The sequence below is a fragment of the Gallus gallus genome, chromosome 14 (genome assembly GCF_016699485.2).
Source record: "Gallus gallus isolate bGalGal1 chromosome 14, bGalGal1.mat.broiler.GRCg7b, whole genome shotgun sequence".
Taxonomy (NCBI): domain Eukaryota; kingdom Metazoa; phylum Chordata; class Aves; order Galliformes; family Phasianidae; genus Gallus; species Gallus gallus.
The window spans coordinates 2,371,989-2,386,548 of NC_052545.1; the positions used below are offsets into that span (position 1 = coordinate 2,371,989).

Consider the following 14,560-nt stretch of genomic DNA (forward strand, 5'->3'; position numbering starts at 1 on the left):
CCCAAGGTTTCCATTGCAGACTGGCCAAGCCCAGCAGGCTAACGAGAGTTCATTAATATCCCTATTGACATTTAACTTTGCATTGAGAAGGAGCTATCTTCCCTCCCTTATCACCAGAAGAGAGATTAATTCACCAGAGGTATCCCTTCCAACCAAACAACTGCTGGTGCGGCCCTGCATGGCGGCGGGGATGACAGATTGTGTCATCTTCTCCTCATAACACACACACCACTCTATTTGCACGTTAGAAATGCAAACTACACGGCCAGAAAACACCACCAGATTCTCACTTTAGGAGGTTTCGCTAAATAAAATGAATTCTCCAGTAATTTATTTTCCTTTTATTTTTCCAATAGGGAAAACCGATTCTCTAAACATTTATTAAAAATTAATGGATGACATTAAGCACAGCATGCAGGATTAAGTTAGTAAAGCAAAACTGTACAAATGCAGGAGGACACGCTAATGGTGCAACTTCACAGCACAGCTCAGGGTGGAAAATACAGCTTATTTTGGTGGTTACACCAAAGGCTTCACATCATCCAAAATCAATCAATGAATAAATCAAAGTAACAAGACAGGACTCACAGACTTTGTTTGCAAACCACCCGCAGCTCATTATTCCAACAACAGGCTTTAGTATGAATTAGTGGGCCGCCAAGGAAAGAAATACACTTCCTAATGAGAGCTTTACAGTATCTGCTTGATAGATCTTATGCCACAAACGCCTGGTTTGCATTCATTAACCATTCACATCACTCCCTCAGTTACCTGATTACAAGCAGCATTAGAGATCGTATCAAAGTAGCACTCCTAAGTATTCCACCAGGCTCACGCCAAAATGTTTACCTCCACAGCTGAGACGCTGTGGTTTGCGGGGGGTTTTCCACTACTATATGCAAAGCAATGATTTGAAAGAATCACTTTTTGCGGCTGGCTTTGCTGCAGTTCAGAAACTCCTCGTTGGTCTTCATCGCAATCCCCAAAAGGCTGAAGAGAAAAAACACTTTCCCTACTAAATTTGCCATTTTCCATTTAGCAAACAGAGCTCACTGTTTGGGCACCTGCACAGCAGCCCTGTGATTAAAGAAACGCTCTGAGCTACTTGTTTATTTGCCATTGTTTGTACTGCCTGTATGGAATCTCAAAAATTAAATTCCTTTCCCACTGATTTTGCCTTTATCTGGGGGAAATGTTGATTCCTCCCCCTCCAACCACCAGCACTGCTGAAGATGACAAGGAACAGACAAGGACTCGTGCTGCATGAGCATTACCCAAAATACCCTTCAACCACAAACAACGGGATTTGATTTATAATGACCCGACTGGCTCTTACTCAATTTTCCTTGAAGTTACAACATTTGCTAGACTAAATTGGGAAGGAAGAGGAAATTAACATTGTTTTCTATGGATTATCAATTTCGAGTCTCTTGCTTAATAGATGTTCAACTCCGGGAGAATTTCTTACTGTTCTGCAGGAAGCCTGCAGCTCTGAGAACAGCACTGGAGGAATAGGCTGCAGCCCTTACACCCCAAGCTTCAAAGACCCTTCGGTACAGTGAGGTCATTCTCAGCAGAGCTCCAACAGCCTTCACAGCCAAAGCCATCGCTGCACGATGCTCCTTGCCTACAACACTTTAAGTGTCAGTTCTGCTTTTCAGTAAGCTTTCATGGCACTGAGGCAGCTGAAATCTGAAGGGTGAAGAAATCCATAAACAGAAGCAAGGCACGAGTGACTGCAAACAAGCACTTCCAATGCTTCTGTTACTTCAACACAACAGATAACAATATCATGAATATTCCTACCATGGAACCGAGACAAAACTCATTTGTCACAGACAAGCCCATCAGAAAGTTTGTCTTTAAGAAGCCAGTATTTAACTTCAGACCAGCAGTCTAGAAGGCGTGCTTCAAATTTCTTTTCTTTATGCCTGTATTATGTGACAATATAAAGAATAACCTCCAATTATAGTACGGTTTAACGTAAGACTGTGTTGGTAAGCTAGAAAAATCATTAAAAACAAGGAAACTGATGCCCAGGCATTGTAAAAATCAATGTTAAAAACACAGGGGTTTTATTGCCGAGTAGCTCAATAAAACAGCAACGTTATGAAAGCCAGTAAAAAAAACAAGGCAAATTCAATCTAAGAACTTGCATTGCTCAGCCCCACTCGAATTTGTCACGCAGAGCCACGTGGTTCTGAGATCATTCACAGAAACATCTCTGTTGTACCTGAATTGCTCACTGCTATTCAATGTAAAGAAAAGAAACTGAGAAGATGAAAATCAATGAGACATCAAGATTACTCCGAAAGGTCGAGCTGTCCCAAGGAAAAATGCATTCATCTCAGGCTGCTGAGAGTTTCTGAAATAAATTCCATGAAGGAACGATCAACGTGTGCTGAATTCGGTCACTTAAGACAGATCTCAACGTGCCTGCCTGCAGCTCTGTAACAAAGTCCGTTAGAGATTTACATTTTCCACTTTGCAGACTGAAAGTGCCGTAAGAGAATAGGAAAAAGAGTAAATCATGGGAAAGAAAAGTGACTTAATGACCCAGTGAAAACTCTCTCATCACAAGCAGCATGCCATGCTATCTTCTGACCTATTTCCATCACGAGACTCCTTTGCAGGAACTGGAAACTACCAATTCTTGCATTAAGAATGCCAAATAAACTTCTCTTTACTTCAGTTACTGCATTAGAAGTCCCTCATAGCTAATCAGAATCCAGCTGTCATGCTTCAGCTCTTTCTGCAGCTCTATCAGAGTTTCAGAGCTTACTTTAAGGTAGCAGAAAATTTAAAGGAAAGAAAGCAGCAGAACATTCTCAGCAGCTGTCTAAACCCAAAGGTTCCATCCAGCTACCAGAGCCCATCACTTTGCAGCTTTCTTCTCTTGAGAGCTCCTTCTCACCTTCCTGTACATGCACAGCAAATTTACCTTGTTTTCAGCCACATCTTCCACACTGACAAGGTCTGATTGCCAAAGCATTTTAAAGCACAACACCACTGTGATTTAACTGTGTATTTCACACTAAGGTGGCACACACACGAGCAACAAAGTGGGACACAGCTGACACTCATCGACCATTTCTGCAGTAAAACTGCTTAAGATCTGCCTGACCTTTTTCATCCTCAGCAGCCATTTCAAACGAAAAAATGTGGTCTACTGACTTACACTTTCCTACTATCAACAGTTATAGTTTATAAAGCCGATGCCAAAAAATGGCTCCCCATAGACCTTATATGGCATTCCCTAAAACTAACACCAGATACATGTTTAAGCCACCCACTGACACCAACATTTATAGTCCTAGGAACACCGTGCCATGTTCCCTAATAGCACTAAGGAGCCTGCTTTCCATTTCATATTTGCTCTCTCTTTCACTGTCCTACAGCCTACAAGGACAACAAGAGCTGATCCAGAGCTCCTACGAGCTTATCAGATGACATCAGATGGTCCAAAAAGAAAGATCAGACAATAACACTTTAGTTTTGACTTTCCATTTCACACTTCTTCCCCTGGAAAATTATTTTTACACAAACTGAATTCTATTACTATGAATCTGAAGTCTACAATGCACGTCTTACAAAGGGAAGAGAAGCATTTCCTTTTATGAAGCTACAAGTAAGAGACGTTCTGTTTTACACTGAAATAGACAAAGGTGCACTCTTTCCTTACTTCAGCACATTCCTGCTGTGCTCAAAATCACAAGTATTTACAGACCTCCAAACAGCTGCTGCCCATAGGTTGGCTTTCCTCATGGTTCACAACTGCAGACATTTGTACATGCACAGATGCAAAAGCTCTCAGAAAGAAGTATTCTTGTCCATAAGCTTACATAAAGCACAATAATAACATAAGTAGTGCTACATTCTGGTTATGATCTCTATTGAATCACACATCTCATGGTTAATGACAGTGGCATGCAGCTCTCACATTGATGTTAGGCCAGGAGACATAATGTGTTCTATAAGCCCATGGCTTATCATCACCCTGACAGTTCCTAAGTAAAAGAACTTCACCTTTTGTTCTCCACTTTCTTATATCATCAAACCACTTTTGTTCCTTTGATCCATGTTCTACATCAAGCACATGGAAGAACCAAATGAAGTCACCTTGTTTATGTGCCATTTCCATCAGAAAAAAAATGAAACCCTTCAGTTTCCACCTAACATCTCAATATCATTAATGTCATCATCATGAAATCAATTGATCAGATATTCCATTACACAGAGAGACTGCTGACACCTTCTGGCCATTTGACATTCTGTACAAATACCAACAGGATTTCCATGAAAAAAATCTTTCATGCTTTTCCAACCACTCAGAATCACATGAAGGCTTCAGCTACGCCCCCACTGCCATATGACAGCTGATCAGAACCATTGGGCTCCCCTTTCACCCACATGCTCTCACCCATCCTTTGTCTTTCATAGAAGCATTCAGAACAAACAGACTCTGACTGGTACAACTATACCAAGAAACGAGGCATAGCCCAAGACGTTTGCTTGATTTCTCTTCTCTTTTTCACTTTCACTCCAGGTATACCACATCCAAGGGACCATTGCAACTGACTCACAGGGCGTACTCAGACTGCTACGGAACACCACAGGTAACAACCTATCCACGTTGTACTGAATCAAACAGCGATGACCTACCTGGACACTTCGTTTCTTTTTCTTTGGCTCAGTTCCTCCCAGCTCTTCCTTTGGGGTCACGCGCTGCTTTAGCTTTTTTCTTTTCTCTTCTTTCACTTCTTTGGTTTGTAAATTCTTCTTTGCCATTCTGAAATAGAATATTATATAATTACCAACTATCAAAGCACCATTAGAACTCTTAATTTTGGTTTGTTTTTTTTTTTAAACTTAAGTGTACAAATCTCATACAGAGTCTACACTAGTACAAGAACTATATCTTAACTATGAAAATGCTTGTTTGCATTGAACTTCAATTAATCTGGGGGCATTTTCAGCTTTTTCCTTTCAGAACATGATCTAGTTCAGCTGCTGCAAAACCAAAACACCACTCCCCTGTAAAAAATGGCTACTGTCCTTTGTGAAGCTCCAATGCCCATAACCGATGCAGTGCTGCACTCAGCAGCAGGACAGCAGTGCTGTGCTACCTTTGGGTAGCAGGCCAGTAGTGCTGCGCTGCCTGCAAATGGCGAGGCACAGGAAACAAGGACTGCTCCGAAAGTAATGCCTCCTATTTTGTTACATTGGCCCACAAATCAGACACAGATGTTGGTGGGATGGCAGTAAAGGCTGAACCTTCCCATAAATATCCCAGGAGGTTTGGCTGCTGTGGGACAGATGGCAGCAGAGGGGCTACCTGACATGGAAGTGTATATGAAGCAAAGGTACATCTCTTAACTCCTTCATGGCAGTCATTCACTGATGCTCGCTGAGTGCTTATGGAGACCTCACACTGGGTATGAGCACAGTGAGGAGGTGGGTGCTGTGTTTCAGCAGTGGGGACAGTGGTCACCTCCACTGGTGCAGATTTCCTACAAGCGTAGCATGCAGGTTCTTGTTCATTGGTGGTACAAGTGCACAGCTCATGGCAGTCGTAACACAACGAGAAGCACAGCAATGACAGCAGAGCAGCAAGGTCCCAGGCTGCAGCAAGTGAAGGTTTGCTCAAATGCAACAGCCGTGGGCAGAGAAATAAAGGAAAGAAGCTGCTTACCTCCAGAAGGCCTCAGGTAGGCAGGGATCTCCAGTAAGATCCCATTGCCTCCACTGCCAGCCCTTAAATGAGGGCTGGGAAGGGGCAGATCCTGGCTCCACCCTTCTGCTCACTCAGTGATTGCATTGCATGCAGCTGAGCTCCCTGGGCTGGCCCTGCCTTCCCGCCAGGTGCAACATCACTGGCTCAGGCCGTGACTCAGCATTGCCGCTACAGCAATGAACGTGCTGAAACACAGCGTCCTGTAGCTGAGAATCTGCTCTATCCATCAGCATCACTACATTCCAATCATCTGTCGCACAGATAACCGGGAGGCACTACTTTCGGAGCACCCTCGTGCCCGGCGGGTGGCACCACGTGACCGGCCCCGCCCCCCCCTCACCCCGCGCGCCGCCGCACCGCGCGCCGCCCCGCTCCCTCAGCGCGCAAATCCCGCCCGTATCAGCAGCCCCCGCGGCTCCGCTTTCCCGCCGCACCGACACGAGCGGAACGCCACACGGCAGCCCCGCACCTGCGGCCCGGCCCGCACGGGGCAGAGAGGCCTCGGGGCCCCGCAGCCGCCACGGATACGCGTGAGGAGGGCCCACGGCACCGCACGGCCGCATCCCCACACGCCGCCACGCACCTCTCCCCGGGCCCGCCTCCTCCGCGCTTTTAACTGAGCCTCACTCTTGGCGCCGCAGCCCGCCCCCTCTCTCCCATTGGCTGCAGAGAGGGAATCGGCCGCATCTGGTTGGCTCTCGGCGTGCCAATCTTACGAGCGACCAATAGAAAGCGGAGCTCCGGCGTAGAACGCCCACTCAGAGTGCGCATGCTGGGAGCCCGGCCGGCTCGCGGAGGGCAGCCGTGACGTCACCTCCCCGCGCCGCGCTGTTCCGTGCGGACGGCGCTCCCGCCTCCACGTGGGGCACAGCGCTCCCCCGGCCCGCCGTTGCCCGGGTGACGGCCGCCGTGCTGGGCAGCCACCCGGATCCTACGCGGCTGTTGTGGGTGGATGGGAAACCGCTGCCAGGGCAGGGCTTCCCGGGAGCGTACCAGCGCCCGGTGCTATAAATACCGCCTGCACAAACATCGCCGTGGTAATTTGTGGGCAGGGACGGTTACAGAAAACACACGCGGCGCCGGAACGCTTCCACGTGGGCTGGAGGCAACGCCCCCCGGCACCACCCCACCTACGGGAGGAGGCAAACCTTCACTCTCCTCCGCACCGCCCCCACGTCCTCCCCACCGCACTGCGCGGACACCCCCCGCCCCACGGCCAGCGCCCTCTGCTGCTCCCACCTCCTCCCCCGGTGGGGCACGGCGGGGCGCGGCGGCGGCCCTGTACGGTGCACGGGGATCGCAAAGTCCTGCGAGCAGCGCGGCGCCACGGCTGAGCGCCCCGGATGGCCGGCAGGGGGCGCTGCCTGCAATCAGAGCGGTCCTTCGCGCTTTTGTTCTGTCGCGGGTGGGGAAAGCGCGCCCTACGCTCGGAATGACATTTTATTACGCGTCCTATCGCGCCACCCTGTGGTTAAACGCGGTATTGCAGACATCGGCCGGTCACAACTCAGACCTCACGACTGCATAACATTCGGCTGTACGGAATTAGCGCCGTAATTTGTACTGCCCGACTTCGCGTATTCTATCTGGCCAGCCTGAAGCTTTACAGGGCTTTAATCGTTCTCCAAAAAGCACGTCGCTGTATGAGATGTGCGCAGGGGTAGCACACTCATTTATGGCTCCATGTTATCAAGAAATTGCCTTATCTCTGCCCTTTCTGACAAAAAGCCTACATGTCAATACTTGGCCACGTATTCACCTTCCCTATGGGGAACCATAAGGGCACGCTTTCCCTTTAGACAGCATTCATACCCTAAGGAGCCTTTTCGTCAAGAGAAGCACACCATAGCCTTCACACAAACGCAGACCCCAAGGCTGAATGTATATGCATTAACTGCAGTTGTGCTCTCATCTCCTGCTGAATTACCAAAGATTATTTTTCCCAGGTCAAGGAACGCAACATTTTCTGCTACGCTGTTCCTCCCACCTCAGCAGAACAGCATTGGAAGCTCATAGCTGCAGGTGATTTGAGGGACCGCAATTACCCTTCAGTTAGTCCTAAGCCAAGGCTCCAGCCTACCGCCCCAGAGTGCAGAGGAATAGCTCCAATGACACATGAAATTGAGGTCTTAACCCCCTGACATCATCAGTAAGCCTTGGCATTTTTCTCACAATTAGTTGGATGAGAGGTCTACTTACATCGCAGCTGGGGAATTAGCACTGTTCATTAGCAGCACATTTCCATTTCATCAAGCTGCAATACTTCAGGCCCCAAGCTAAGCAGCTGGATGTTCTTGCAGTTTAAAGAGCAGAGCCTTTAGGTAATACAGCTGATGAAGATAATAGATGTCACGTATCTGTTATGCCTTTGTTTAAGCCTTTCAGGAAGAGTAAACTCCTCAGACAATGCTGCATTTTGGCCTCATTAACAGACAACAAGGAACAGTTAATAGCTATTTTGCTTTCCTTTTTGCCCCAGTCACAAGGAAACACCCACACCATCCTACATTCCTACCTAGGGGGCGATAAATTATGAAGAATGATGCTGTTGCATGCCTCCGTGAGCACTATCCTTTCAATGAATTGCTTAGGGAGGGCCCAGGAAAACTGAATATGGCTTTATAAATCAAGTACTCCAAACAACATCCAGAAAGCGAGAGACATTATAGAATACTGGCTTCACACTGATAGATGCTGTTTGTCAAGCAGAACGCTGCACTGTGTGCCAATTGATTTCCAAAAGGATTGAGAGCCATGACAGCAGCCCGTATTTCAGACTTTCATCCTACAAGATAGTCGGTTTAGCCTTGCTTGACCTAAACAAAGCTGGCTGCGTTTTTCAGCTTTCAGCTTCCTTACTTCCATTCCTCCCTCTCCTCGAGTGAGTATTCTCCTTAAAATAAAAGCTGTCATATCACAAAAGAAACAAAGTCTTAGAAAGGGCGACAGTTTATTGAAAGGCTGAGATTATACAAAAATAAATTACTAGCATAGAAAAGTATTAAAGAGCTTCAGACGAGATTAACTTCGAAGTAGACAAAGGTTTGATCCCGATGCGAAGAGTCTCTATCATCTGCACCTGAAAGACATAAGAATGCACTGTAAGAGCCACACCACTAAAACCTGTAGTCACAAGGAGACACCCCACGGCAGGGAAGGCCTCAGGCCATTCATTCAGAGGCTCACTGTGCTTTTCAGCATTCTGATGCAGCACCATTTCTCCAAAACTGAACCGAAAGCCTCATACTGAGCCAGTGGGAGACAACCTGCTGGCCCAGTGAGCAACTCTGTGTCCTAATGCTTGCATCTACACAGCCATTTTAATTCCTGCAGTGTGGAGGAGCATCCACTCATGCTATCAGAATCCTACTGCACTCCCAGTACTGATCAAAGGTCAACTACCAGCCCTACAGCAGTTCAATGTATGACAGCAGCACTGCTATGCTGCGTTGACATTAAAGTATTTTATAAATCTCGTTCATCTTATCCTCATTCCACAGCTGATACCTGTTGTGCTGCATGCTCCCGTGAGATGGCACTGCAATGGCTCCTGTTGACTTGCAGGCAGTTTGAGAGGCTCGCATCAGAGCTGCATATCTACAAAGAAATACAACCAGGCTCAGCACCACTTGTACACACCTTCAGTAGTCCCACTCTTCCATCCAGTTTAATTATCTGCATCTGACAGGCACATTTTACACTCCTACTGCACAGCACAAGGATGTCCTGTCTGCCTGCAAAAGATATGCTTTAAGTTTAAAATTAGGTTGGTAAGCCATTGATTTCATTCCTGGATTCCTGGTTACTTCAAGGTTCTGTGCAAAGCTTTAGGATCCCAGTATTCAGATCAAGAGCCCAAACAGTACTTCAGTTGGCCAGCACCCATTCTCAGGGCTTTAAAAACAAGAAGTCATGCTGTCAAGTTAAACCAGCTTGGAGGAATGTTAGGAAGTTATTTGAGAAGAAGCTTTTTTCCTTGGCTCAGACTTGTAAGAATTATGCCCCAGATTCAAAGAGGAACTAAGGGCTACTTAACTGAAGCAACCAGCAGTCTCCACCATTCCTATTTGTCTGAGCTCCCCACCAAGCCCTGATCCGAGCACTGAAGCTTCAGCTCTGAGTACCACAGCTACAGCTTACCCAGCCTTGGAGATGGGGCGGCTGCTGGCTTTGCAGTCATGATCCAGAGGATGCCGATGCTTTATGCAGAAGTTGCCACCACACTGCTCACAAACTACTTTCATCATCTCTTTCCTCTTGCAGCCTGGCTTTAAGCACTTGTTTGTGAAGATCTAGATAACAGAGGACACAAAGCTAGCAATGTTTATTTGCTTTCTGTGATCAGCTTTCCAGGTACCAACAAGGCTGAAGCATGAATGCTGAAGTGCCCTTAGAACAGAGACTGAACAGCAAGCTCCTACGTATTTTGCTGTCAGAAGACCTAGCTTGACAAGCATTATGCAGACTGCTTAGATTCCAACAGCAGTTTCCATACCTTTTGCTGTGCTGGATTGTATTTGCAGTCCTTATCCATGTGGGCTCCCACCACAATATCTGGTACTTCACCCTTCTGCACAGGGACAGGTGCATTGCAGAGGGGGCACACAGGAACCTGCACATTCTGAGAGCACACCACACCAGTTAGAAGTCTGACACTTACTGCTCTGCCCTTCCCCTTCTCTTACCCGTGGGTGATGGAAAGTATATTCATAAGCACATTATGTTCTATTCATTGACCCTCTTAAGGAGGATTTTCAGGAAGGCAGCTGCAGATCTGTATCCAAAAGGCCAGAAGTGCTTTGCCAGATGAGTCTGTAGCAGCATATTCAATACATTCACTTGAAATACAGTTCTATGAACACTACATAGTACTCAAGTATAGGCCAGAAATCAGTGTTCTCCCTCAATTTATTTCTTCTGCAGTAAGCCTTAGGCCACACCACATTACTGAGAGTATCAAGCACTCCTCTTTGTAAAGAGGCACAATAAGTGAGAAGAACGACAACCTAGTAGCAATGAGCTCAGAAAGGCCGTCTCAACACAGCTGGAATTCTGCTGCATCATTAGCTGATAGCTCACAGTTCCTACACCTGCTCTCATAGAAACCACAGGTCAAGTCTCAGAGCAGCCTCCCTGCGTGACTCAGTGACCCTGCAGTGGCACTCAGTGCCATGGGTACGGGCACTCACCTTCTTGTAGGCAGAGCTACAGCTGTGGTCATCGTAGCGGATGTGGTCTTTGCAGAAGACTTCTCCACACGCATCGCATTTCAGAGGGAGGAAATCTGGGAGATGACAAAAGACAGACACGGATTCTCATAGAGCACAGCTGATGCTTCACAGCGTCACTGCTGGAGGCACATCACAGAGACACAAAGCAGGGCATCGTTTTTGCCTAAACTCCTCCTGTTGATACCTGGGTTGGGTCATTGCCCACAAGCAGTGGAAAATAAGATGAAGTGAGAGCCTAACGGGGCAGGCAGACCAGCACCAGCCATACACAGCTCAGGAACCTTCTAGCAAGGCGTTAGTCACAAAACACAGCCTGAAATAACGCCATTCGTTAGAAGGCAGAAGTTCCTTAAGCTCGTTAACACCTCAGAACGCAATACTGCGCTTTCAGCTACTCTTCCTAACGAAGGGGCACTGTGGGTGCTCCGTAAGAAGCCACAACAGCCGCTCCCACCCGGCGCACCCTGACGGGGTCAGCGCTACCAGGGGGGCACCGCGCCCAGGATTGGGCCCCTGGGAACACAGCGACACACGCAGCGCCCACCGCCCCAGCGAGCACGCGGCTCACAGCGACCACCACAGCCCCCTCCAAAGCACGCCATCCCCGTCCCCGTCCCCAGCGCTCCTTACCGAGCTGTCTGCACGCCCGCTCCGAGCAGTGCCGGCCCAGCCACGGCAGCTCCATGTCGGCGCAATGCGGTGCGGGGCGCCGCGCTGCCGCTCTATATGCGCTCCCGCTGACTCAGCCCCGCGCCGCCTGCCGAGTCACGCTTCCGCCCTCCCGGCCACCCCCGATGACGTCACGGCGGGGCGAACCAATGGCGTTCCTCGCCCGCCGTCGCCGGCTGCGCGGCGCGTTCGGTGAAGGACCAATCAGCTGCCGGAGCGGACGTGCTGAGTCACGCCCGGGGGGCGGGGCGGTGACGGAGCAGATGGGGCGCAGGACCCGAACGGGGGCTGGGATGGGGATGGGATGGGGATGGGGCCGCGCGGCTCCAGCGGGCGGGTGGGGATTACGGAGTATTTCAACGCCCTGACCGCGCTCCACCTGCTGGATGCGTGGCACTGTGCTCGCTTTGCGTGGAGGCGGAGACTGTTAGCGATGTCGCTTACTGCAATGAAAGCTACGGGAGTGCCACGTGGCATTCACGTGAGTGCAGTGTGTGTGCTGACATCGTGCCCTGCTGCACCGAGCGGCGCTGCTACCAGCCGGGCGTTCTGCCCACATGGATTAATTTTCCCACCTGGGCTCAAAATGTTGCCAACGATCCTCGTTTAAAGCCCTTTCTCCAAAGAACAGCTGCAGGGATGGTGCACTGCAGCCTCCTGCGGTCCCTTAATTGTGCTTCCATCTCCATACCTGCACTGCGTGTGCACAGGGACTCCTGGGGTGGATGTGCCACATCCAGGCTGGGCTCACTCACAGCTCCCCCTGGGACATGGCACGGCCCCACGGGATGTGCCCGCTCGGGTGGCAGTGGTGTGAAAGGCAGTGCTGGGCCCAGCCGAGTGCTGCCCTGCATGGCTGCAGGAAGTCGGGTAGGGCAGCCTGGTGCCAGAAGAGACTTTCTGGGTCATCGCGCTCAGCGTCCATTGGGCACATAGCTACTTCATGGAATTCCCTTCAGGAACCAACCACACCTAACATTAAAACTTTATTCCCATCCGAAGGCTGTCCCACATCCCCAGCGACCTCATGACAAAAAAGCATCTTAAAGTTTCCAGTTTAAAAGCCTCCCTGGCCACCTCAAGGGTAGGTGTTGTTCCTGCCTTGTTTTCTCCTCACCATGTTTGGGTAAGCAGCAGCTGAAGGAACCAGGTTGACATTGCTTTGAATTTCTAAGGCTGTCATCTGCTTTTGTTCTAGAAGAGAATTCTGTAACCGTGGCGGTTGTTTCCATCAGATGTCACACAGTGCTGGTTGGTGTTTCCATCACCATCACACACTGTTGCTCTGCTGATGGTCACTTCCTTAGGTTGGGTTTGATGTAGATCTGGTGTTTCCAGGCCTGGGGAGAGCCTGAGCAGTTGGTCCTCTTCTCAGCACACAGAATGTCCGCTATGGGGCAATGTGGTCACACAGCATCTTCCACCAGGTTCACTTGGCCATGGCCATGTGGTTAAAAGGGTTTCTTTGGCTGAGCTGAGTCAGCTTCATCATGTCCACTGGGGATGAGGTCAGAGCATGGCCTCACCCGTGTTCTTATCTCAGTTGGTTTTGACAGCTGGGGATGGGACAGTGTTAAAAAGCATGACAAAACAGCAAAAAAAAATCCAAATACAGACTGCAGTGAAAAGCCCAGCCACACAAGGATCGTCAAGACCTTCACTGCATTACACATTTATTCATCAGCACCATTACACTGCTTGTAGAATATCCCAGGACATGGGAAGCACAAAGAAAACGACGCACCCACCCGGCTCCCACGGGGACCGGGACCCCCAGAACCTCATGGGGAAGGCTTGTCCGGAGCACTGGGGTGAGTGGGGCAGGAGGAACAGCCTGGTGCTGGCAGGTGGGCTCACGGCACTCCGCAGCCTGCAGAGCCGCTGTGAAAGGGATCGTGTTTTGTGGTGGGAAGGAGGAGCCCGCTGGTGGATGACAATGGGAACAGCTATGGGCAGATTAGATACTCTTAAGGAAGTCTGTAAATCCCGAGTGTGGAAACCCGTGCAGCACAGGCGGCCATCTTAATAGAAACGAGGATTAGAAATTAGCCGAGGTCTTTAGTGATATTTTTAGAAGTTTGCTCCTGACAGGTTAGGCTGCTGAGAACGGGAGGAACGCGCCGAACCCCGCATTACTCGGGAAGGGATCACAGTGCAGCGTGTGATTAGAGGCTGGCTAGCTTAGCGACAAGGGGGATAGGTGGGTTAGAACTGGTTCAGGAGGAATTAGCAAGGGAAATTGCTTGAGAAGCAGAATTTGATTAAGGGCAGCCAACATGGATTTGTGAACGGAGCACTACGTGTAGCCAACTCGCTGGGTCTGGGGGAGGCGTGGATGCTGTGCAGCCTGAGCTGCAGAGGGCCTTCGGCGCATGGTGATGTTGTGGGGGGTTGGATGGGGTCATCTGCCTCCCTCTTCCCTTTCCTCTCCACCCCTTCTACTTCTCTTCAGCATTTCAGTATTTTCTTTTCTCCGTGGCTCTGCTCTTTGTCCCCTCTCTGTCTCCCTTGGGATTGCCTCTTGGTGGCTCTGCAGTTGGTAAATGGCCACCATCCATCCCACCTCACCAATGTGGGACGTCTTAGGACCCGTACTGCATTCTGAAACACCTCAGAAGACATTCGTGCCCTTCCCCAGCTTTCTGAATGTTTGCTCTTTCAAACAGGGCCCCCAAAACAATCTGGTCTGGAGAAGGACAGAGATGGCCCCTTCCTACCCAGCTGCCTTACGATGAACCGAGATGCTCACAGCCGAGGCACGCTGACGTCCCCCTCCTCTCCTCCCTGTGCGCCCCAACACACCTGGCAGACACACACAGCTGCCTGTCCACGGTGTCCCCAGGGCCACCTCATCCCCCACACCCACCTGCACCAGCCACGAGCAGCCCAGTGGCCCCGTTAGCATTCAGCTGGCCTCGGTTCACCT

General features: G+C 49.5%; 2 protein-coding genes across 4 annotated transcripts in view; both read right to left on the bottom strand.

Moving 5' to 3' along the window:
• The window catches only part of C7orf50 (C7orf50 homolog), a 95,136-nt gene extending 88,811 nt beyond the window's left edge, over positions 1–6,325 (bottom strand). The window contains exons 1-2 of the mRNA XM_040647834.2: positions 6,204–6,325; positions 4,663–4,789 (exon numbers count right to left, since the gene is read on the bottom strand). Of these exons, the coding sequence (XP_040503768.1) occupies positions 4,663–4,788 (126 nt within the window). The 5' untranslated portion in view covers position 4,789; positions 6,204–6,325. The remainder of the gene's footprint in view (positions 1–4,662; positions 4,790–6,203) is intronic.
• A 2,342-nt stretch (positions 6,326–8,667) lies between these two features.
• ZFAND2A (zinc finger AN1-type containing 2A) lies at positions 8,668–11,715 on the bottom strand. 3 transcript variants are annotated; one of them, XR_003077732.3, is made up of 6 exons: positions 11,596–11,715; positions 10,924–11,018; positions 10,230–10,355; positions 9,875–10,026; positions 9,374–9,468; positions 8,668–8,813 (listed from the first exon to the last, which is right to left on the bottom strand). XR_003077732.3 is itself a non-coding variant. In XM_422896.7 (6 exons), exons 1-6 carry the CDS (start codon positions 11,648–11,650, stop codon positions 8,804–8,806), a joined length of 528 nt encoding a protein of 175 aa, XP_422896.1. In that variant the 5' UTR covers positions 11,651–11,715; the 3' UTR covers positions 8,668–8,803. The 3 variants fall into 3 exon arrangements, 2 of the variants coding, with proteins under 2 accessions (XP_422896.1, XP_004945189.1); XM_422896.7 differs by lacking the exon at positions 9,374–9,468 and adding an exon at positions 9,242–9,331; XM_004945132.5 differs by lacking the exons at positions 8,668–8,813; positions 9,374–9,468 and having other exon boundaries at positions 9,871–10,026.
• Between the last annotated feature and the right edge of the window lie 2,845 nt (positions 11,716–14,560).

What these genes read in the sequence shown, in the direction of transcription:
- ZFAND2A (XM_422896.7), bottom strand. Translation starts at nt 11,650, where the DNA reads ATGGAGCTGCCGTGGCTGGGCCGGCACTGCTCGGAGCGGGCGTGCAGA. An exon ending in ACAATCCAGCACAGCAAAAG is followed by an intron (nt 10,027 to 10,229) that starts GTATGGAAACTG and finishes TCTGTTATCTAG; the next exon opens with ATCTTCACAAACAAGTGCTT. An exon ending in CGCCCCATCTCCAAGGCTGG is followed by an intron (nt 9,332 to 9,874) that starts GTAAGCTGTAGC and finishes ATTTCTTTGTAG; the next exon opens with ATATGCAGCTCTGATGCGAG.